At 48.8% G+C, this 23143-nt stretch overlaps 1 protein-coding gene across 50 annotated transcripts in view; it reads left to right on the top strand.

The window, feature by feature from the left end:
• Positions 1–23143, top strand: part of MED15 (mediator complex subunit 15) — an 86114-nt gene that overhangs the window by 19728 nt on the left and 43243 nt on the right. For 39 of the 50 annotated variants that reach the window (XM_077950625.1, XM_077950622.1, XM_077950621.1 and 36 more), the window contains one exon: positions 10647–10734. In XM_077950625.1, coding sequence (XP_077806751.1) covers positions 10657–10734 — 78 coding nt within the window. In that variant the 5' untranslated portion in view covers positions 10647–10656. Of the gene's footprint in view, positions 1–6040; positions 6171–6661; positions 7128–10646; positions 10735–22369; positions 22395–23143 lie in introns of those variants that run through there. The other 11 variants (XM_077950627.1, XM_077950634.1, XM_077950666.1 and 8 more) reach the window with 4 other exon arrangements.

Below are 23143 nucleotides of genomic sequence, written 5' to 3'. Positions count from 1 at the left end.
CTTTATTTTCCGGTTGTGTCTCAGTACAGTTATCTTCAGGCTTAGTGCGAGTGGGCTGTCTGTCAGTTTCAGTTCAAACCTGTGGTCTCAAGTGATCCACCCACTTTGGCCTCCCAAAGGAGGTGGGCGGTGACCCTCTTGGACCTCCCTTCTGGAACCCTCTAGGCAGTGGCCGCAGGCATGGTGTGACAGCCCTCAGCGTGCTTGTCTGTTGTTTGTCTGTCCAGACTAGGACTGTTGCCCTCCTTTGTTGGGTCCCTTGTTTCCTATATCCCGTGTCTCATCCTTTGTGATTTATTCCCTCATTCTGCTAGTTTCCTGAGAAGGGACTCCTGGGAATTAACTTTCTGGAGACCATGCCAGTTTGGGTGCATCTAGGCCCCCTGGTGGGACATGCTAACTGGGGGATTTAAAATGACGTTCCACTGTGCTGCCCTTGTGCTGGCCTTGTCTTTCTCCTGAGGTGCTGGCTCTGAGCCTCACAGTGACTTGCCTTGATCCCCAAACTCAAGTCCTGCTCTACTCGGGAAGTTCCCTTGAGTCATTTCAGGGGAATCTCACTCCCTACACTTCCTCTGCTGGAGTGTTTAATGTTCACTCTTTGGGCCTCTAATTTCATCTTTTATCTCCTGTTTTCTGTCTCTTTTTCTTTTAGCTCTGCTCTCTAAGTGATTTCCACAATTTTGTCTTTGACCTTTCACTGCTAACATGCTTTTATTTCCAAGAACTCCTTTTTTTCCTTTTTCATAATCTGACTTTTCCCTTTTTATAGCACCGGTTCCTGTTAAATGGATACAATGTAGTATAATATTTATATGTATTATAATAAATTCTGTTTTTTTAGTAAATTTTCACTTTATTGCCCAGGCTGGAATGCAGTGATGTGTTCATGGCTCACTGTGGCCTCGAACTCCTGGGCTCAAGTGATCCTCCCACCTCAGCCTCCCAAGTAGCTGGGACTATAGGCATGCACCACCACTCCTGGCAAGTATTTTTATTTTTTGTAGAGATGGGATCTTGTGATGTTGCCCAGGCTGGTCTCAAACTCCTGATCTCAGCCGGATGTGGTGGCTCACGCCCGTAATCCCAGCACTTTGGGAGGCCAAGGCGGGCAGATCACAAGGTCAAGAGTTCAAGACCAGCCTGGTCAATATGGTGAAACCCCGTCTCTACTAAAAATACAAAAATTAGCTGGGCATGGTAACACGCGCCTATAGTCCCAGCTACTTGGGAGGCTGAGACAGAAGAATCACTTGAACCTGGGAGGTGGAGGTTGCAGTGAGCCAAGATCATGCCACTGTACTCCAGCCTGGGCAACAGAGCGGGACTGTGTCTCAAAAGAAAAAAAAGCAACAAAATGAAACTCCTGACCTCAAGTGATCCTCTCGTCTCAGCCTCTGAAAGTACTGAGATTACAGGTGTGAACCACTGCACCTGGCCTAATAAATTCTACATTTCCTTCTTGCTGAATTTCTGTTACCTTAAATTACTCTTTTCTTTTGGGGTCTTTATTGGCCATGTTAATGGCATTTGGCTGCCCTTGGCTGGTTGCTCACTCTGAGAGGGGCCCTCCAAAGCCTAGGAGTCTCTTCCAGCATGTGAAGCTTGTTGACTGGGAACTTCATTGAAGGCTCATCTGGCTGCAGATTCTGAGTCCTTCCTCCAGAACAATGGTCCCCAACAGTTTTGGCACCAAGGACCGGTTTCACAGAAGACAATTTTTCTACAGACTGGCAGATGAGGATGGTTTTAGGATGAAATTGTTCCACCTCAGGTCATCAGGCATTAGACTCTCATAAGGAGTGTGCGACCTGGATCCCTCACATGCACAGTTCATAGTGGGGTTTGTGCTCCTATGAGAATCCGATGCCACCGCTTATCTGACAGGAGGCGGACCTCAGACGGTAATGCTTGCTCACCTACTGCTGTGAGGCCTGGTTTCTAACAGCCCACAGACCTGTACTGGTCTGTGGCCCAGGGATTGGAGACCCTGCCCTAGAGCATGGTCTTCCAGACACCAGGCTATGGGTGAAGGCCTGGCTGCCAGCCTGCTGCTCACTGGGATGGAGGAGGCTGATGGCCCAGTGGGTCTCGGCAGTTAGTGTGCATCAATCTAGTCACTCAGACCAGAGCACAGATGACCACGCAGTCCACCTCTCTCAGTGTCCTACCTGTGCCTTTTCAACTGGGTGGTTGACCCCCTCATCCAGTGACTATCTGTTTCATGCTTTTCCAAAGAGTATACCTCCTGTGGTCACCTGGTGTGGGAGCAGCTACCCACAGTGTGAAATTGGGGTGTGGGGGATACAGGGACAGCTTTAACCCTCTGTCCCAGAGCACGTGTTGCAGCCTGGCCACAACCTGGCAAAGACCTAGGGCTCTCCCCCTCCTCAGGGTTACTTAGGACTCTGGTTTCTTGGTCCTCTTGCTGTGTACATTACCACTGGGCCATCAGTTTTCCAGCTTCTAAAAGGCTGTTGAGGCGACCATTTCCATTCTTCCTTTTTTTTTCCGTGGTTTTAGGATGGAAGGGAATTAAATGTGCAGATATGGTCCCTCATTTCAACTTGGAGGTTCATATTTGTTATTTATTTATTTAGAGACAGAGTCTCACTCTGTTACCCAGACTGGAGTGCAGTGGTGCTATCTCAGCTCACTGCAGCCTCCACCTCCCTGGTTCAAGCAATTATCTTGCCTCAGCTTCCCAAGTAACTGGGATTACAGCCACACACCACTATGCCCAGCTAATTTTTATATATATGAGATAGAGTTTTACTCTTGTCGCCCAGGCTGGAGTGCAATGGCTTGATCTTGGCTCACTGCAACCCTTATCTCCCAGGTTCAAGCGATTCTTCTGCCTCAGCCTCCCAAGTAACTGGGATTATAGCGCACACCACCATGCCTGGCTAATTTTCGTATTTTTATTTTTTATTTTCGAGACCGAGTTTCACTCTTGTTGCCCAGGCTGGGGTGCAGTGGCAGGATCTCGGCTCACTGCAACTTCTGCCTCCCGGGTTCAAACCATTCTCCTACCTCAGCCTTCCAAGTAGCTGGGATTGCAGGCACCATGCCCGGCTAATTTTTTGTATTTTTAGTAGAGATGGGGTTTCACCACGTTGGCCAGTCTGGTCTTGAACTCCTGACCACAGGTGATCCACCCGCCTTGGCTCCCAAAGTGCTGGGATTACAGGTGTGAGCCACCGTGCTCAGCTAATTTTTGTATTTTTAGTAGAGACGGGTTTCACCATGTTGGCCAGGCTGGTCTCGAACTCCTGACCTCAAGTGATCCACCTTCCTCTGCCTCCCAGATTGCTGGGATTACAGGTGTGAACCACCACACCTAGCCCCAATCTTTTTTTTAATATGGGAAAATCTTTTTTCCTTTATGGTGTCTGCTTCTGGTGATATGCTTAGGAAACCATCATCCTGATATTGTCTAACTCTCCTTCTGTTGTCTTTTGGTCCTCTGTGATTTAGGTTTTCAACACATAGGGTAAGGGGCCCACGTACAAGCTGTGGGCTCCTGTCCCAGGTGGGCAAGCAGACTGCACACACAGGCAGCAATTTACCAGGAGGCTTCTTGGGTGGGGTGAAGTGGAGCTGCCAAAAATTTATTCCACCCTATGAGAGTTCACTTGATTGATAGGTATTGTGTTTCTCAAAAATAGAAGAAACTCACAGAAGTTTCCTTGGAGCAGAACATAAATCTGTCCCATAAATGGCTAGAAGGAATCATCCTGTCCCCCTGAGGTCAGGAGTCTGTGCCCCAGGGAGGAAAGCACCTTCCTGCTTTAGACACCAGCAGGAGGACAGAGGAGCTGGCCGTCCTGGGAATTCGTGCCCGCATTCAGCAATGGGAAAGTAGTTAGACCAGGGAAGGGGGCCTGGCAGTGTGGCAGGGGGAGCAGTGGTAAAGAGGGTGGGGTCAGGGGAGAGGCCTCATTCAGAGGGGAGAGGGTCCTTGGTGAGAACCAGGGTGGGTGTGGAGGGAAGAGTCAGGGCGTGGAGCGGAGCAGAGCGGGAGTTGGGGTGGGGAGGCCAGTTCATGCCTCATCAACATGCCTGTGTGAGTGTCCTTCCTGTGGGCTGTGGGGCTGGCCTCAGGGTACACTACAGGTGACTCAGAGCTCCAGTGGGAGGGTGGCTCTGCCTGAGGGAGCTGCACATGCTCATTGGTCCATCATCTGCTAGGGAGGGGGCGACAATAACCTCAACACATGGCGGAGGTGTTTTAGGATGCTGTCCTGTTGCACATTTGGGCAGGTTGTTGCCTGACTTATTTCTTTAATGCATACCTAGCACTTCCTGTATGTCCAGTGCCTTATAATATTAACTACTGTCATCCTCAGGGCCACCTGTGAGGTCGGCACTGTCCCCACTGTCTGTGCAAAGGAAGGACAGGGAGGCGCTCCCAGATGGGTTGAGGGCAGACTGGGGCAGCTTACCTCAGGCCTCACTGGCCTTAGCAGGCTTTGAGCTTGATGCCCTGTGCTTCTTCCCTAGGATGCTCAGTTTGCCAGTTTTTTGCTTTTTCTTAGTCTCATTCAGATTACAAGGACTGGGACTGGGCTCTTGTTGACAGAGTTTCCCAATTTGGAATAGGAAGGAGGTGAGGAACAACAGGCCCATGCTGGGCAGAAGCCCTGTAGACCCAGCCAACACTGGGCCTGTCCTCACTGCCTGGTCCTCTCTGTGCACCTTCATCCTGGCCACAGCCTCTCAGAGCCCTCCTTTATGAAGAGGCCACGCTTTGGGGGAGGGAGTGCCTCTCCCAAGACGGAGAGCTGCTGAGTGGCTAGGTTGGAATTTGAGCCCAGGCCCCTCCTCTGTCTGCTTCCTGCCAGGCCCAGCTGCCTGCCCCAGCACACGCCTTCCCCCAGGCACCCTGTCCTCCACTGCCAGGACGTGCTTGTTTGAGGCCTGGTTTCCCCCATGGCTGCCACGCTGATTCTCCGTTCTGCACGTCGTGTCCCATCAAAATGCATGACAGTACCACTCCTTGTGTTAAAAAGAGCCAGTTATTTTGCCTGGCAGTGATGACTGCCTGCTGCACACAGAAGTGGACGCCGTTGTCTCTGCTCTCAGAGTGTTCTTGGTATAGTGGGACTGGCACACGGGAACCAGAGATTCCTCCAGGAAGTGCCACAGACATGGGTGAGGTGGCTACAGGGTTTCTGTGCAGCTGACAGCAGGGGTGCCTGGGTGGGAGCAGGGTGGGATAGTCAGTTAATGTGCCAGACAGTAGGTCATCGTCCCCGGGGCCCTGGGGAGAGTATGTGGGGCAGGTGCAGGAGTAGGTTCCTCGGTGGCCTTCTGGACAGGCTGCCTGCCCTGCTGGTGAGGAGCGAGGCTCAAGGCAAGCAGGGGCTCAGGTTGCTTCCCACACTCAGTGGCAGTTGCTCACTGGCAGTCATGTGACCTGGGGAGCTGTTGAGGCCGTGGGGATAGGAATGGGAACGGGAGACAGAGGCCCTTTGGGAGGAATTGCCACAGGTGCAGTGGGAGTTGGGGCAAAGATTGGAACTTTGGAGAATTAAAGGCGGCAGTCAGAAAGTGAAGGGGGTTCCCAAGTTTCTGGGATGGGCACTTGGTGCTGGGAGATGAAGACACCAAGAGCTCAGGCAGGGTCAGGCAGTGCCATTGAGACACACCATGTTCTGGGGACAGTTCTGGACGGTAGGACATCCTCAGACCCCCTGGTGGGGGAGCTCCAAGGGCCTGTAATGATGAATCGGTCCCCTGGGAGGCTTCTGTCTAAGCTAGATACCAGTTGAACCCTGACTGAGTGCACAGACATAGCTATGGCAACCAGCTAGACCATGGCCCAAGGCAGAGCATGGGAGCCCAGTTCACAGCAAGGGACTGTGTGCTCTGAGCAGGTAACAACCCTTGTGTTCAGAGGTCTGGCTGGTTGCAAACAGGGAGTGGCTCCCTGCCCCCTTCGTCAGCTAGTGTGAACACCACCCAGGCAGCCTTGGGTTCTTCGGCGGCCGCCTCATAGGCCTGTACTGTTTTCGAACCTGTTGCTTATGTTGGACAGGACTGTGGCAGGACAGTCATCGAGGGTCTTCCCTTGTGAGCTGACACCAGTCTGCTCCCTGCCCTCATCTGTCTGGACGGGCCCTCGTCTTCCGGGCTTGCTTGTGTCGGGGCAGAGCTCACCGTGACAGGTTGGTTCTCTCTTCTTTGTCTGAGGCTGTGCTCCTTGCTCCATGTTTGGGGCTGTCTCCTTGTGTGATAGTTTCCTTTCATTTCGTGACAGTGGCTTGAAGGGTTTTGTTTTCAGGAGACAGAGACCCATTCGGGTCTGGCTGCTCAGGAAGGCATGCTGGGGATGGCGGCAGAGCCCAGCTTAGGGAGATCAGAAGGGGGCTTTGGGAGCAGCCAGTCCTGTTCTGAAGGTGGGCCTGGGTCCTGCCTGCAGCCTCCCACAGCAGGCGTGTTAGGTCTAAGGGAGGAAGGAAGGGGACTTGACCTCAGCATGAGTGTGAAATGGGTGCCCTCATGGAGTCAATGCCCAGGCAGGGGATGCCTCTGAAAAGCGCCAGGCCAGCTGGAGAGGAAAGGGCAGGCATCAGCGAGGAAGTGTGGGGGATTAGCTGCAGAGTTCCTGCGTTCTTTTTCACTTTATCTCTTTTGTGGCACATGATCTTCAAACTAGAAACAGGAGCAAAGACGTTTTTAAAAATACGGTTGACAGAACTGCAAACCGCATAGGGTCTAACTGGCCACCAAACCTGCTGGGCCTCCATGGGTGGATGCTGTGGAGGAGATGTGGGAGTGACATTGCACAGTGCTGCTGTTCGGAGCCCTGGCCTTGCTGGAGGAGCACCTTGCTCCTCGGCCCCACTCTGATCCCCTGAAGCTCATGCAGAAGTGGACATTTATCCCAACTCAGTTTCCTGGTGTTGGCCTGTCAAGACTTGCCTGTTTCCGGCCTCCAGCTTGGTCCATGCTCCTCAGGCTCTGAGTAGCTGACAGTTGGTGCTCACGGTGTCCACGTCATCTGTGACGTTACCCAGGACAGGACGGGCTCATCCGCCAGCACATCCCCTAGTGTATGGTGCCACCTTGCCTTCGGCTCACCAAGCACATTTCTTCAACCTGGTCATCCCATCACCTCAAAGGTATTGCACTAAGCTGTGTTTCTAGATCCTGTCTCTCTGACTGTGCCAGGTGTCTCTGCTGCACCAAGACAGTGTCTGTCTGGGGCCTGCCAGTCTGCCGACACTCTCAAAAATGGCCAGTAGCAGCTCAGAAGGACTGCTTTTGTATCAAGCCTGGCTTTGCTCTCTGATCGCTATTGGTGGGCACAGGGCCCATCCGTGTAACTGGTTGTCACTTCCCAGACTCTTCTGCACCTTCTCTATCTCTGACTCCTAGTCACATCCACCACCGACAGCCTCCCCACTCCTCACAGAACCAGCCTCCAGGCTGTCCCGCTTGGCCTGCAAGTGCTCCCCTGCTGTTTCTACTGCTCTCCCCTGGGTCTCCCTATTGGTTCCAGTGCTTTGGGAGGCCAAGGTGGAGGATCACTTAAGGCCAGGAGTTTGAGACCAGCCTGAGCAACAAAGGAAGACCTTGTCTCTACAAAAAAAGTAAAAAAAAAAATTAGCCTGGCATAGTGGCACATGCCTGTAGTCCCAGCTATCTGGGAGGCTTTGGTGGAAGGATACTTGAGCCCAGGAGTTTGAAGCTGCAGTGAGCTGTGTTTGCACCACTGCGCTGAACCTGTGACAGAGCGAGACCTTGTCTCAAAAAACAAAAGAAGAAAAAGAAAAAAGGAAGGTGGGAAGAACAGGTATGCTCTTGAAGGGCATACCTGCCTTGAGGGGCACAGGTGAGACAACCTTCAGGAAACAGGCCTATGCAGCCACTTCTATCAGAAATGTTCACTGACCTCTTGGGGCCTAGCAGCTGTCATCTCAGCCTCTGGGTGTGGAGAGCCAGCCCCGCGCCAACCTGAGAGCATGCGCACAGGGTCCTCCCAGCCCACCCATGCCTCGCTTTCCCAGAACTCTGACCCAGCACCGTGCGTGAGCTGGTTGTCATTATCCTCCTGAATTGTTAACTCTCTCATCTTTTGTGACTCTGGTGACCTTTCCCCTTACTTCTCTGTTCCACCCCTGGATGCCTTGTGAGCAGGAACCCCTTGCTGCCTCCTCGCCTCAATTCAGGCTTCAGGAAGCAGACAGGGAGGTAGGAACTCCAGGAGTGCAGGAGTCTCATTCTGTTGCCCAGGCTAGAGTTCAGTGGTGCCGTCTTAGCTCACTGCAACCTCTGCCTCCTGGGTTCAAGCAATTCTCCTGCCTCAGCCTCCCGAGTAGCTGGGACCACAGGTGCCCGCCACCATGCCGGACTAATTTTTGTATTTTTAGTAGAAACAGGGTTTCGTAATGTTAGACTGGTCTCAAACTCCTGACCTCAGGTGATCCACCTGCCTTGGCCTCCGAAAGTGCTGGGATTACAGACCTGAGCCACTGTACCCAGCCCAAGAACGCTTTTTGAATCTAGCAGGGTGATAGGTCAATGTCATTTTGTTTTTCTTTTTACGTTAAGACAGATGCGTGCACCTCTGAGCATTAAACCTTCTTTCTGTGATGTCTTTAAGAATCACAGTCGTATTGCTGCAGCCCCGTGTGTACATTCCTTCAGTTTCCTGAGGTTAGCTGGTTGCTGTTTGGAGTGGTCAGAATGCTTTCTAGCATGGGCTGGACTGGGCCTATTCAATTCACTCAGAGGGAAGGCCCCAGAGCCCTGACATGCTTGCTTCTTTTTTTTTTTTTTTTTTTTTTTGAGACGGAGTCTCGCACTGTCTCCTAGGCTGGAGTGCAGTGGTGCGATCTCCGCTCACTGCAAGCCCTGCCTCCCGGGTTCACGCCATTCTCCTGCCTCAGCCTCCCAAGTAGCTGGGACTACAGGCACCTGCCACCATGCCCAGCTAATTTTTTGTATTTTTAGTAGAGACGGGGTTTCACCATGTTAGCCAGGATGGTCGCAATCTCCTGACCTTATGATCCACCCGCCTTGGCCTCCCAAAGTGCTGGGATTACAGGCGAGAGCCACCGCACCCAGCCTGTTTCTTTTTTTCTTTTTTTTTCTCACTCTGTCACCCAGGCTGGAGTGCAACGGCGCGATCTCGGCTCACTGCAACCTCCACCTCCTGGGTTCAAGCAATTCTCCTGCCTCGGCCTCCTTCGTAGCTGGGATTACAGGCATGCACCACTACACCCGGCTAATTTTGTGGGGTTTTTTTTTTGTTTTTTTTTTTTAATTTTTTTTTTTTTGTTGAGACAGAGTCTCGCTTTGTCACCCAGACTGGAGTGCAGTGGCCGGATCTCAGCTCACTGGAAGCTCCGCCTCCCGGGTTCACGCCATTCTCCTGCCTCAGCCTCCCGAGTAGCTGGGACTACAGACGCCCGCCACCTCGCCCGGCTAGGTTTTTTTGTATTTTTTAGTAGAGACGGGGTTTCACCGTGTTAGCCAGGATGGTCTCGATCTCCTGACCTTGTGATCCGCCCGTCTCGGCCTCCCAAAGTGCTGGGATTACAGGCTTGAGCCACCGCACCCGGCCTAATTTTGTGTTTTTAATAGAGATGGGGTTTCACCATGTTGGTCAGGCTGGTCTTGAACTCTTGACCTCAGACGATCCACCTGCCTTGGCCTCCCAAAGTGTTGGGATTACAGTCGTGAGGCACTGCACCTGGCCACTTGTTTCTTTATCAGCAAACCCAGGGTGGGAGGCCAGGCAAGGAAGAGACCCATCCCACTAGGAAGAAGGCAGGCCATGAGCAGACCAGAGCCGCCCGCCCCTGGTAGCCACAGTCCAGGCCTTTCTAACAGATGCACACTTGTTTTTGTCTTTCCGTGTGTGAGTGTGGGAGGTGGGGGGTGGGGTGGGACAGCATGTGCTGCATTCAAGGGGGGTCCAGCTTAACTGACGTACATGACTTTTTATCCCCGTGGAGCAGCAGTGTGATGAAAAACCCTTCACAGGATTCTATCTTGGTACAAAATTGTTGGTAAATCGGTTTTTAAAGATACTTTTCACATTTATGTGGTCTTTCTCCTCTTGTCGCTAGCTAGAAGTTAAGCTAGAAGCTTGTCTCTTTGATCCCACATATAGGACTTGCATTGTCCCACATGGGGACAGACCCTTGCCTTGGGAGGAATTGAGAGATGACTTCATGTGTCCCCTTCATTTTATAGGAGGAATCAAATCTGGAACCAGGGTGCTACACCATCTGGCAGAGTTCGTGGGGAACGCAGGCCACTCAGAGAGCAGGAAATAGAGGCCAGCTGGCCACCCAGTAGTCCTTGATCCTGAACTGGTTGTGAGCCATCCCTAGGGGCTAGCCTCCTGCCCCCTCATGCCAGGGATCTCTCTTTGCTTCATGGCGACCACCTTTCCTGTCCCTTTTTTCTGATCACCCTGCTCGCTCTCTCCCTCACTCAGTGGCCTGTCATTGCTCTCTATTGAGTGCCCCTTCCTATATTCGTCTCCTGGACCTCAGCCAGGCTGGTGTGCTGGGTCTGATAGCACCTTGTCACCAGGGGCAGCTGCTTGTGCAGGGCCTGTTGACCAGGGCCCCACAGTGGTGAACTCACTGGTGTGTGCAAACATCTCTTTTCCTTTTGTGTTTCAGTGAGGATGCCATGAGGAAAGCTGGCGTGGCACACAGTAAATCCAGCAAGGATATGGAGAGCCATGTGTTCCTGAAGGCCAAGACCCGGGTAAGGCCCTAGTGAGTGGAGCCCCTCTGGCAGAGAGCCTTGGAGAGGAGAGTGTGACAGACTCTGGAACCTCTCTGTTGGGTGTCCTAGGGTGTAGGGGTGGGGTGGTTACTCACTGATTGATCACAGGCACCGTTGGCTTTGCCTGCAGCAGTCTGGGTCCTCCTGTGTGTCCATGGTACAAGGAGGGCATTTGGGATGCAGGCCCAGCCTCTAGCCCCAGACCTCACTGCCGGCACCTTCCATCTGTTGTCAGCCCCCGTGAATCCTACTGGAAGCTTGCTCAGGCCCCTAGCTGCTCCTGTGGAAGGAATCAGTGCCATGAGCAAGAACCTGGTTTGTCCTCAGCCCCTCCTAGGGGTCCTTACCTAAGCCCTACAGGGCCCTGAGGCATGCGCCCAGAATCATTCCTGTCCCCTTTTGCTAGAGTGAAGAAGGTGATGCTTATCTAGAACTCGTCACAGGTGGAGTGGAGAAGAAGGATTTCCACTACATGTGGGCTCTCTCCCTGGGTGGGGCACCACATTGAGGGCTTTATGTGACCACCTCCTTTCATCTGTCCCTGGGACAGAACCATTTTATTAGAAATGAACAAGACACATATGCACTTGTGTGCACGTGTGTGTGCAAGGCAGAGCTGCAAGAGCACAGGGACTGAGGTGGGGTAGAGTGGGCTCTGTACTAGGGATCTGTTTGATAAGCCTTTTCTTTTTCTTTAAGAGCTTTATACGATTCACGCTTTAAAGTTTACATTTCAGTGGTCTTTAGGATATTCACAGAGTTGTGCGGCCATCACCAAAATCTAATTTTGAAACATTCATTAATAAATAAAAAGAGATGCAGCTAGCTTCACTATGTTGCTCAGGGTGGTTTCAAACTACTGGCCATATGCCATCCTCTTGCCTAGGCCTCCCAAAGTGCTGGGGTCACAGGTGCGAGCCACCAAGCCTGGCCTAATTTTAGAATTTTTTTTTTTTTGAGACAGGGTCTCACTCTGTACCCAGGCTGGAGTGTAGTGGCGTGATCTCAGCCCACTGCAGCCTCAACATCCCGGGCTTAAGTGATTCTCCTTTTTTAGTCTTCTGAGTAGCTGGGACTACAGGCGTGTGCCACCACACCCGGCTAAGTTTTTTATGTTTTTGTGGAGACGGGGTCCCACTATGTTGACCAGGCTGGTCTTGAACTCCTGATCTCAAGCTATCCTCCTGCCTTGGCCTCCCTAAGTGCTGGGATTACAAGTATGAGCCACCATGCTCAGCCTTCAACATTTTTTAAAGAAACTTTATACCTGATAGCAGTCACATTCCCTTTTCCTTCAACCCTCAGCTACCACTTATACTTTCTACTGCTATAGATTTGCCTATTTGGAATTTTCCATATACAATATACAATTGTACAATATATATATTTTTTGTTTTTTGTTTTTTTGAGACAGAGTTTTCCTCTTGTTGCCCAGGTTGGAGTGCAGTGGCACAATCTCAGCTTACTGCAACCTCTGCCTACCAGGTTCAAGCGATTCCTCCGCCTCAGACTCCCAAGTAGCTGGTATTACAGGCGCCCACCACCACGCCCGACTAATTTTTTGTATTTTTAGTAGAGACCGGGTTTCATCATGTTGGCCAGGCTGGTCAAACTCCTGACCTCGGGTGATCCGCCTGCCTCAGCCTTCCAAAGTGCAGGGATTACAGGTGTGAGCCACTACACCCGTCCTTGTACAATATATGTTTTCATTTTGCAGATGGCTTATTTCACTTAGCATAATATTTTCAAGGTTCAAGGTCCATGAACCATGTTTGCTATATACTTTATTCCTCTTTTTTTTTTTTTTTTTTTTTTTTGTGAGACAGAGTCTTGCTCTGTCCCGCAGGCTGGAGTGCAGTGGTGCAATCTCCGCTCACTGCAAGCTCCGCTTCCCGGGTTCACACCATTCTCCTGCCTCAGCCTTCCGAGTAGCTGGGACTACAGGGGCCCGCCACCACGCCCGGCTAATTTTTTGTATTTTTAATAGAGACAGGGTTTCACCTTGTTAGCCAGGATGGTCTCGATCTCCTGACCTCATGATCTGCCTGCCTCGGCCTCCCAAAGTGCTGGGATTACAGGCATGAGCCACCGTGCCTGGCCTCCTCTTTTTTTTTTTTTTTTAGGTGGAATCTCGCTCTGTCACCCAGGCTGGAGTGCAGTGGCACAATCTTGGCTCACTGCAACCTCCACCCACTGGGTTCAAGCAGTTCTTCTGCCTCAGCCTCCTTAGTAGCTGAGATTACAGGTGTGTGCTACCACCATGCCTGGCTAGTTTTTGTGTTTTTAGTAGAGATGGGGTTTTGCCATGGTCTAGGGCTATGTTAACCAGGCTGGTTTCGAACTCCTGACCTCAGGTGATCCACCTGCCTTGACCTCCAAAAGTGCTGGGATTACAGGCGTGAGCCACCGCACCGCGCCTAGTCAACTTTGTTCCTTTTTATTGTCAAATATTCCTTTTCTGGATGGCCATATCACATATTTTATAGCTATTCATTAGTTGGTGGACATTTACATAGTTTCTACTTTTTGGTTATTATGAATAAGCAGAACAATAGTTCATGTATAAATTTTTGTGTGGGCTGTGTTTTCATTTCTCTTGGGTATATACCTAGGGGTAGAGTTGCTGGGTCATATCGTACCCCTGTATTTGACCTTTTGAGGAAATACCAGATTTCCCAAAGCAACTGCACTATTTTAAATTCTCACCAGCAACTTAAATGAGGTTTCAGTTTCTCCTCATCCTCTCCAGTACTCGTTGTCTGTTTTAATTGTAGCCATTGTGTAATGGGTGTGAAGTGGTGTCTCATTGTTTTGATTTGCATTTGCCTAGTGACTGATGATGCTGAGCATCTTTTTCATGTGCTTTTTGGCCATTTGTATATTTTCTTTGGAGTAATGTCTATTCAGATCCTCTGTTCATTTTTAAACTGGGTTGTTAGTCTTTTTATTGTTGGGTTGTAATAGTTCTTTATGCATTTGGATATAAGTCTGTTATTAGATATATAATTTGCAAATATATGGGGGGATTTTTATTTATTTTTTTACTTTTATTTTTATTTTTTTTGAGACAGTCTCGCTCTGTTGGCCAGGCTGGAGTGCCATGGCACGATCTTGGCTCACTGCAGCCGCCGTCTCCTGGGCTGAAGCAATTCTCCTGTCTCAGCTCCTGAATAGCTGGGATTACAGGCGTGTGCCACCATGCCCGGCTAATTTATGTATTTTTAGTAGAGACAAGGTTTCACCATGTTGGCCAGGCTGGTCTCAAACTCCTGACCTCAGGTAATCCACCCCCCTCGGCCTCCCAAAGTGTTGGGATTATAGGCTTGAGCCACAACGCCCGGCTGACTCTTTTTATTGTTTTTTTTAAATTAACAATTTTTGGCCAGGCACGGTGGCTCATGCCTGTAATTCCAGCACTTTGGGAGGCCTAGGTAGGCAGATCACCTGAGGTCGAGAGTTCAAGACCGGCCAGGCCAACATGGAGAAACCCCTGTCTCTACTAAAACTACAAAATTAGCCGGGCATGGTGGCACATGCCTGTAATCCCAACTACTCAGGAGCCTGAGGCGGGAGAATTGCTTGAACCCGGGAGGCGGAGGTTGGTGTGAGCCAAGATCGCGCCAGTGCACTCCAGCCTAGGCAACAAGAGTGAAACTCCATCTTAAAAAAAAATTGACAATTTTTAATTGTTTTTGTTAGTTTGTATATTCTTTTTCTTTTTTCTCTTTTTTCTTTTCTTTTCTTTTTTCTTTTTTTTTTTTTTTTTTTTGAGATGGAGTCTCACTCTGTCGCCCAGGCTGGAGTTCAGTGGCACAATCTCAGCTCACTGCAACCTCCGCCTCCCGCGTTCAAGTGATTCTTCTGCCACCACGTCCAGCTAATTTTTGTATTTTTAGTAGAGATGGGTTTCACCATGTTGGTCAGGCTGGTCTTGAACTCCTGACCTCAGGCAATCCACCTACCTCTGCTTCCCAAAGTGCTGGAATTATAGGCGTGAGCCACCGTGCCTGGCCAGTTTGTATTTTCTTATAATTAAATGAATTTTTGTAAGGGCTATCTCAGATTTATAAGTGCTCTGTCGCCAGGCTGGAGTGCAGTGACACGATCCCGGCTCACTGCAACCTCCACCTCCCGGGTTTGAGCTATTCTGCCTCAGCCTCTCGAGTAGCTGGGATTACAGGCACACACTGCCACGCCCAGCTAATTTCTACATTTTTAGTAGAGACGGGGTTTCACCATGTTGGCCAGGATGGTCTCGAACTCCTGACCTCAGGTGATCCACCCCTCTCGACCTCCCAAAGTGCTGGGATTACAGGTGTGAGCCACCGCACCCGGCCTCACTTGTGAGTTTTCATGTGACTGCTTTCCATCCGCAGCCCAGCCATGCTGACAGGGCAATAAAGGCTTCATCAGGCTGCACATCAGTTTTCCTTACATGGCCCCCACGTGGTATCTTTAGTAGCATAGCTGGACTTCCTTTTAGCATGGCAGCTGGCTTGCAAGAGAAGGAAGAAGTGGAAGCTGCCAGTCCTCACAACTCCTAGAACATCACTTGGAAACAGTAAGTCCCAAGGCCAGTGCAGGTTCAGGGGAGGGTAAATTACCTCTACCTTTTGATGAGAATGGCAGCCTATAGGCAGGCCATTAATTATTTTGGGAGCACCGTGGAGACTAGCTACCACAGAGACATGCCCAGCACCTTAGGATTAATCCTTCCCTCCCAAAAGAGGCGTCCAGCGGAACAACTGCCCCTTCCTATGACAGCTCTCTCTGCGTTGGCCCCTGAATTAACTGTAGCCTGCACACTGTGCCATAATGATTTTAGTCCATTTCCTTTTATCAAGCCATTTCTAAATCCCAAACTCCAGGAAGAAGCTCTGATTAATTGGAAGACAAATATGTGTAAGAACTATTGGAAATTTCCTACATCGTTTTTACAGGGACAGACATCTTACTTGGATATTGTCTGGTGGCCATCTTTTTACTTACTGCTGAAGCTCCTCATGGAGGCAATGCCAGCTAGTATTGTGAGGACCATCTCAGCAGGTGGACTGTGATAGGACTCTCCAGGTCAGATGGCAGCCCAGGCACACTTGTTACCTGCCCTTGCTGCCTGAGACCCTGTTGGAACAGCTGTGAAGGAATGTAAAAGGTGGGACCCCTGAGCAGGGAATAGGATAGGGAGAAGTAGTTTCTCTGTGCTTCCAGACCCCAAGAGGGTCTGAGAGGTTGTGGCTCATGGAGGAGGAGGATTACTCTCCATTGCAGTCCTGGCAGGCTTCCGAGTCCAGAGGTGCCCATCCCAAAGAAAACCAGGCACTAATGGGCACCTCAGGCTATCTAGCGTATACCCCAGAGCAAGGAAAGCCTTGTGTGTACTTGTCTAAAGGAATTCACCAAATTGTCTGGAGTGAGCTCATACCTTCAGTGTGAGTGTCAGCACCCCAAGTTAAAGCCCTCCTTATCCTGTCATTGCCTGGCTCCAGGTCTCACAGCCAGGCCCCATTTGTGCATTCTACAGTGATGTCTGCCTAGAAGGCCCTGTTCTGCATGCTTCATGCGTGTGAACTCATTTGATCCTTACTCGGTTACAGTGCCACTCTTTCCTGTTTACAGGCAAGGAAACTAAGGCATGCAGATGCTAATTGTTTTGCTCAGGATGTCATTTGGCTAATGTCAGAGCCCACACTCTTAGCCACATCTCTTACTGACTCCCATCTGTCAAGCAAAAGACACCCAAACACCCACTTTAATTCCTTAACACTTTAATTTTTATGGGTGGGACTACTCTCTGTCTAAGGAAGACTGAGGGATACAAAAATAGCTATGCCTAGGGGTGGTAGGTGATAGTGATAATGGCATCTCCAAACATTCCAGCCAGCCTCCTGAAGGAAAGTTCAAGAAGATTTGGCACCCATTGAATGAGAAGACAATCAGGGTCCTGGCACCTCTGTATCAGCACTACAGGGGCAGTGCGGACATATATTTACTGGAACTGGATGTATTTCTGGGCATTTGCTTACTTTGCCTGTTAAAAATTAAACTCCTATCACCTATTTTCCACTTCACATAGTACTATGGAAAAGTAGTACATGTTGGCTGGGATGCAGTGGCTCATACCTGTAATTCCAGCACTTTGGGACGCCGAGGCGGGTGGATCAGGAGGTCAGGAGATCGAGACTATCCTGGCCAATATGGTGAAATCCCATCTCTACTAAAAATACAAAAATTAGCCAGGCGTGGTGGTGGTGCGCCTGTAATCACAGCTACTCAAGAGATTGAGGCAGGAGAATTGCTTGAACCCAGGAGGTGAAGCTTGCAGTGAGCCGAGAGCATGCCACTGCACTCCAGCCTGGGCAACAGAGTGAGACTCCATCTCAAAAAAAAGAAAAAGAAAAGAAGAGTAGTACATGTCTCTGGTTTGTAGTTTAGAAATGACTAGTACAGAGCTGAACCCTGACTGAGGAGCTAAGGTGAAACTCAGGGACTAGGGAGGCTGAGGGAGCATCAGAACTGGGAAGCCACCTTGGACTTCATCAGAGAGGAGGGTCTAAGTGAACAACAAAACAGCTAGAATCAAGGGGCAAAAAGATAGGCCCAACTGTGTTCCCCAGGAGACCAAGAGAGAACAAAGATGCCAACATGCCTCTGATTAATGAAGATACTTTCCTACCTTCAGCTTGCTTTTTGTTTTGCTTTGTTTTGTTTTGTTTGAGTCAAGGTATTGCTCTGTTGCACAGGCTGGAGTGCAGTGGCACAATCTCGGCTCACTGCAACCTCCACCTCCTGGGTTCAAGTGATTCTCCTGCCTCAGCCCCCCGAGTAGCTGGGATTAGGCACCTGCCACTACACCCGGCTAATTTTTTGTATTTTTAGTAGAGACGTGGTTTAACCATGTTGGCCAGGATGATCTTGAACTCCTGACCTCGTGATTCGCCCGCCTCGGCCCCTCAAAGCGGTGGAATTACAAGTGTGAGCCACCACGCCCGAACAAAAATAAAATTTTTAAATACATAAACCACAGTAGTTGCTAGGACAACTGGTAACTACATACAAAATACTGAGGTTGAGCCCCAACTTAACACCCTATACAAAACTTAAAATAAAAAACACCAGCCAGGGATGGTGGCACGTGCCTGTAGTCCTGCTTAATCGACAGGCTGAGGCTGGAGGGTCACTTGAGCCCAGGAGTTTGAGATTACAGTAAGCTGTGATTGTACCAACATGCTGCAGCCTGGGTGACAGAGTGAGACTCTGTCTCTAAAAAACTTTGAAAAAAATTAACCCCAAATGGGTCAAAAACCTAAATTTACAAGCTAAAACTGTAAATATCTTAGAAGAAAGCAGAGGCATACATCTTCATGACCTTGGATTAGGCAGTGGTTTCTTAGATATGCCAAAAAAGCACAAGCTACAAAAAACATAGATAAATTTGACTTCATCAGAATTAAAAACCTGTACATCATAGGACACTGTCGAAAGAGGGAAAAACAACCCATGGAATGGGAGAAAGTATTTGCAAATCACATGTCAGGTAAGGGTTTAATATCCAGAATACATAAAGAACTCCTACAACTCAGCAACACCAAAAAAAAAAAAAAGCAACTACAAAATAGGCAAAGTACTTGAATAAATGTATCTCAAAGAAGAGATACAAATGGCCAACAACCACGTGAAAAGAGGCTCCACATCACTAGTCATTAGTGGATTGCAAATAAAAGCCACAATGAGGTGCCACTTCATTTCCATTATAATGATTGTGATTTAAAACACAACAATGATAAGTGTTGGCAAAGATGTAGAGAAAATGGAATTTTCTTTCTTTTTGAGACGGAGTCTTGCTCTGTCACCCAGGCTAGAGTGCAGTGGCACAATCTTGTCTCACTACAGCCTCTGCCTCCCGACTTCCAGTGATTTTCCTGCCTCAGTCTCCTGAGTAGCTGGGACTATAGGCACACACCACCACACTCAGCTAATTTTTTTTTTTTTTTTGCAACGGAGTCTCGCTCTGTCACCAGACTGGAGTGCAGTGGCGCAATCTCGGCTCACCGCAACCTCCGCCTCTGAGGTTCAAGCAATTCCCCTGCCTCAGCCTCCCGAGTAGCTGGGACTACAGGCACGCGCCACTATGCCCAGCTAACTTTTGTTAGATGTAGAGATGGGGATTCACCGTGTTGGCCAGAATGATCTTGATCTCTTGACTTCATGATCCACCTGCGTAAGCCTCCAAAGTGCTGGGATTACAGGTGTGAGCTGCCACGCCCAGCCAAGGCCCGGCTAATTTTTGTATTTTTAGTAGAGACAGGGTCTCATCCTGTTGGCCATGCTGGTCTCGAACTCCTGACCTCAGGTAGTCTACCCATCTTGGCCTCCTCAAAGTGCTGGGACTACAGGGGTGAGCCACCATGCCTGGTGGAGAAATTGGAATTCTCATACATTGCTAGAGAGAATGTGAAATGGTACAGCTGCTGTGAAAAACAGTATGACAGTTCCTAAAAAAATTGAATGTAGAGTTACCATACGACCCAGAAGTTTCACTCCTAGGTATATACCCAAGAGAAAAGAAAGCATGTCCACACAAAAACATATACACAAACATTTATAGCATTATTATAACATTGTAAATAGCTAAAAGTGGAAACAACCCAAATGTCTACCAGCAGATGAATGGATAAACAGAATGTAGAATAGCCATACAGTGGGTATCATGTGGCCACATGAAGGAATGAAGGGCTGATACATGCTACCACATGGATGAAGCTTAAAAACATTACGTGAATGAAATGAAGCAGCCACAAAGGATGACATGCTGCGTTTTTATAAAATGCCCAGAGAATAGGCAGATCTATAGAAATAGTGTATTAGTTTCCCATGGCTGCCATAACAGGTTACCATAAAGTTGGAGGCTCCTGTCTCTTGACTTCTGAGCCCGTGGCTCTGCCCTCACTTTCTTAAAGGGTAGCACGTGTTTGAGGCTGAGTAGTTTTATCAGCCTATTCCTGCTTCTAAAATTTTGGGAGTTCTTTGATTTTGTCTAGTCTGTAAACTTTCTACTCCAAGCTGGCAGTGTTTCTGCTGGTAGAACATTCTCAAAATCCTTGTGGAACTTCTGCATATATGATGGAATTCATAGTATTAGATGAGGTTTCTCCACAGATCTTTCCTAGATAATTTCATCTCTGTTTCCTTACTTCTGCGAGATGATTGAGGGGATTCGTAAGTTCCATGTTTAATCTCTTTGGCACTAGAAAAAAATTGCAAGATATGCCACACCCTTGGCATTCTCTACAGAACACACTTTCCTAACAATGAATCTCCTAGTTTTAGCATTTTGGTTTATTCCGATCTAAATAGCCTGAGAATTTCCCAAATCATTAAGTGTGGATTCCTTTCTGCCTAACAGTTCTTCCCTCAATTTCTCTCTCTCTCTCTCTTTTTTTTTTTTTTTTGTATTTTAAAAATTCTTTTTGTTTATTGTACCCTTAATTTATCTCTTTCGTGTTGCTTTTTTTTTTTTTTTTTTTTTTTTTTTTTGAGACGGAGTCTCACTCTGTCGCCCAGGCTGGAGTGCAGTAGCGCGATCTCTGCTCATTGCAACCTCTGCCTCCCGGGTTCAAGTGATTCTCCTGCCTCAGCCTCCCAAGTAACTGAGATTACAGGTGCCCACCACCATGCCTGGCTAATTTTTGTATTTTTAGTAAAGACGGGATTTCACCATGTTGGCCAGGCTGGTCTTGAACTCCTGACCTCAGGTGATCTGCCTGCCTCAGCCTCCCAAAGTGCTGAGATTACAGGCATAAGTCACTGCGCCCGGCCCAAGCTGAGTCTTGAATGCTTTGATTGGAAGTCTGCTCAGCTAAATGTGCAAGCTTATTGCTTATGATTCTGCCTTCCACACAGCTACAGGACACAATCCAGCTAAACTTTTTGCCGTTATATTACAAAGATCACCTTTGCTCTGGTTTCCAGTAACATGTTCCTTGTTTCCTTTGTGCCTTTAGAATCACTTTTAATGTTCATGCTTCTACCAACGTTTTGTTTTTAATAGTGTATGTATTCTTGAAGATAACACAGACTTTGTGTATCAAGTTCCTCATTTCCTTTAAGGCAGTCTGGGTGACAGAGTCTTTAACATCCACATATCTACCCCACAGCCTGTTCAAGGAAACCTAGGCCTTTTCTGTCATGCTTCTCATAATTCTACTAGCACCCCTTCATTATTGAGTTACAAAGCCACTGCTACGTTTTTAGGCACCCCACTCCTGGTAACAAAATTTATGTTTCCTGTGGCTGCTATAACAAGTTACTACAAACTTGGTGGCTTAAAAGAACAGAAATTTAGGCCGGACGTGGTGGCTCACACCTATAATCCCAGCACTTTGGGAGGCCAAGGCGGGCAGATCACGAGGTCAGGAGATCGTGCCCATCCTGGCTAACACGGTGAAACCCCATCTCTACTAAAAATACAAAACAACTAGCTGGGGGTGGTGGTGGGCGCCTGGAGTCCCAGCTACTCGGGATGCTGAGGCAGGAGAATGGCTGAACCTGGGAGGTGGAGTTTGCAGTGAGCCGAGATCGAGCCACTGCACTCCAGCCTGGGTGACAGAGCGAGACTCCATCTGAAAAAAAAAAAAAAAAAAAAAAAAACAAATTTAATCTCACAGTTTTCAAGGCCGGAAACTCAAAGTCAGTTACCATGGGTAAAAATCACAGTGGCAGCAGGGAGGCAATAGGAGAGGAACCTGTTTCTTGCATCTTTTAGCTTTTGGTCACTGCTGGTACTCCTTGGCTTGTGGCTGTATCACTCCAGTCTTCAAGTCCAGCATCACAAGGTAAATAAATTCTCTCTGTATTCCATCTTCACATCGCCTTCTTTGTGTGTGTGAACTTTCCTTCTGCCTCCCTCGTAGGAGGATACATGCAATTGCACTTAGGGCCCACCTACATAATCCAGGATAGTCCTCCATCTCAAGATCTTTAACTTAATCGCATCTGCAAAGACCCTTTTCTCAAATAAGGCAGCATTTACAGGTTCCAGGGAATAGGACCTGATTTAAGGACTATTATTTAGCCTGCCACAGATAGAAAGTTGATTAGTGATTGCCAAGCGTGCTGTAGGAGAAATGGAGTTTTCATTTGGAGTGATGAAAATGTTCTAAAATTAGGCCGGGCATGGTGGCCCACACCTGTAATGCCAACACTTTGGAGACCGAGGCCAGCGGATCACTTGAGGCCAGGAGTTTGAGACCAGCCTGGACAACATGGTGAAATCCTGCCTCTACTAAAAATGCAAAAATCAGTTGGGGATGATGGCACATACTTGTAGTCCTAGCTACTAGGGAGGGTGAGGCAGGAGAATCACTTGAACCCAGGAAGTAGAGGTTGCAGTGAGCTAAGATGGCGCCACTGCACTCCAGCCTGGGTGACAGAGTAAGACTCCGCCTCAAAAAAAAAAGAAAGAAAGAAAATGCTCTAAAATTGATTTTGGTAATGCTGCAGAACTCTGAATGTAGTACCCAAAACCATTGAATGGCATGTTTTAAATGGGTATCTCAGCCAGCCTGTACATATATTTTTAATGGAATGAGTGAAAATGATGGATAACAAGTCTGTTTTTCCTTCGTGGCCAGGTCAGGGCTGTGTGATTTCCTTGGGTGGGGGGCACTGCTGGGGCTGCCTCATCCCTGTTTGGTTTCTGATGGCATGTCCTGTGGGCTGGGGCCAAGGTCCCATGGGGCTACGGATACTATCATGGAAGCTTTCTTTCAGGAATTTGATGGTATTTTAAAATCTATTAGGAAAACTCTGAGACATGAAAGCACAGAGGTGTCGTATTCCTCTAACCCGGAGTCAGCAGTTGCTGTGGTTTGGTGACTTTTCCCTTGGCTGTCTCTGTGTCTCTCCTGAAGTGTGGAGGGCACATCCCCACCCTCAGGGTGTTATCTCTGCTGAGCGTCTCCACACTGGCCTGTGCTAGGGCCCCGCCTGACAATCACATGGAGTCACTATTGTCATCAGTGGGAAGGCCTCTTTCAAGTTCCAATGCTTTTTTCCTAATAGTTGGCTTCTTTGAATCAGGATCCAAACAAGGGTCTTTTTTCCCTTCGGGCCCCTCCCAGCCTGGTGAAGGAGCAGCCCAGCTGTCCTGCAGCCCTCCCCATGAGCTCTGATGTCTCCTAAGCTCCTGATTCATCTTGCCTGCCCCCTCCTTCTTATGAACTGGGTGCTAAATCGAAGAGCAGAGAGGATGCCGTGGTCTTTTAGCAAAAATATTTCCGAAGTATTGCCTTAATTTGTATTTCTGGGCATCTTGATATTCCCATAAGACCACAGTTTGGAGGTTTGGAGAGCAACAACAGCCTGACCCTTGTAAAGTTCCTATTATCTT

The sequence above is a fragment of the Macaca mulatta genome, chromosome 10, assembly GCF_049350105.2.
Source record: "Macaca mulatta isolate MMU2019108-1 chromosome 10, T2T-MMU8v2.0, whole genome shotgun sequence".
NCBI classification, from domain to species: Eukaryota; Metazoa; Chordata; class Mammalia; order Primates; family Cercopithecidae; genus Macaca; species Macaca mulatta.
This window is presented reverse-complemented; position numbering and strand designations above follow the sequence as displayed.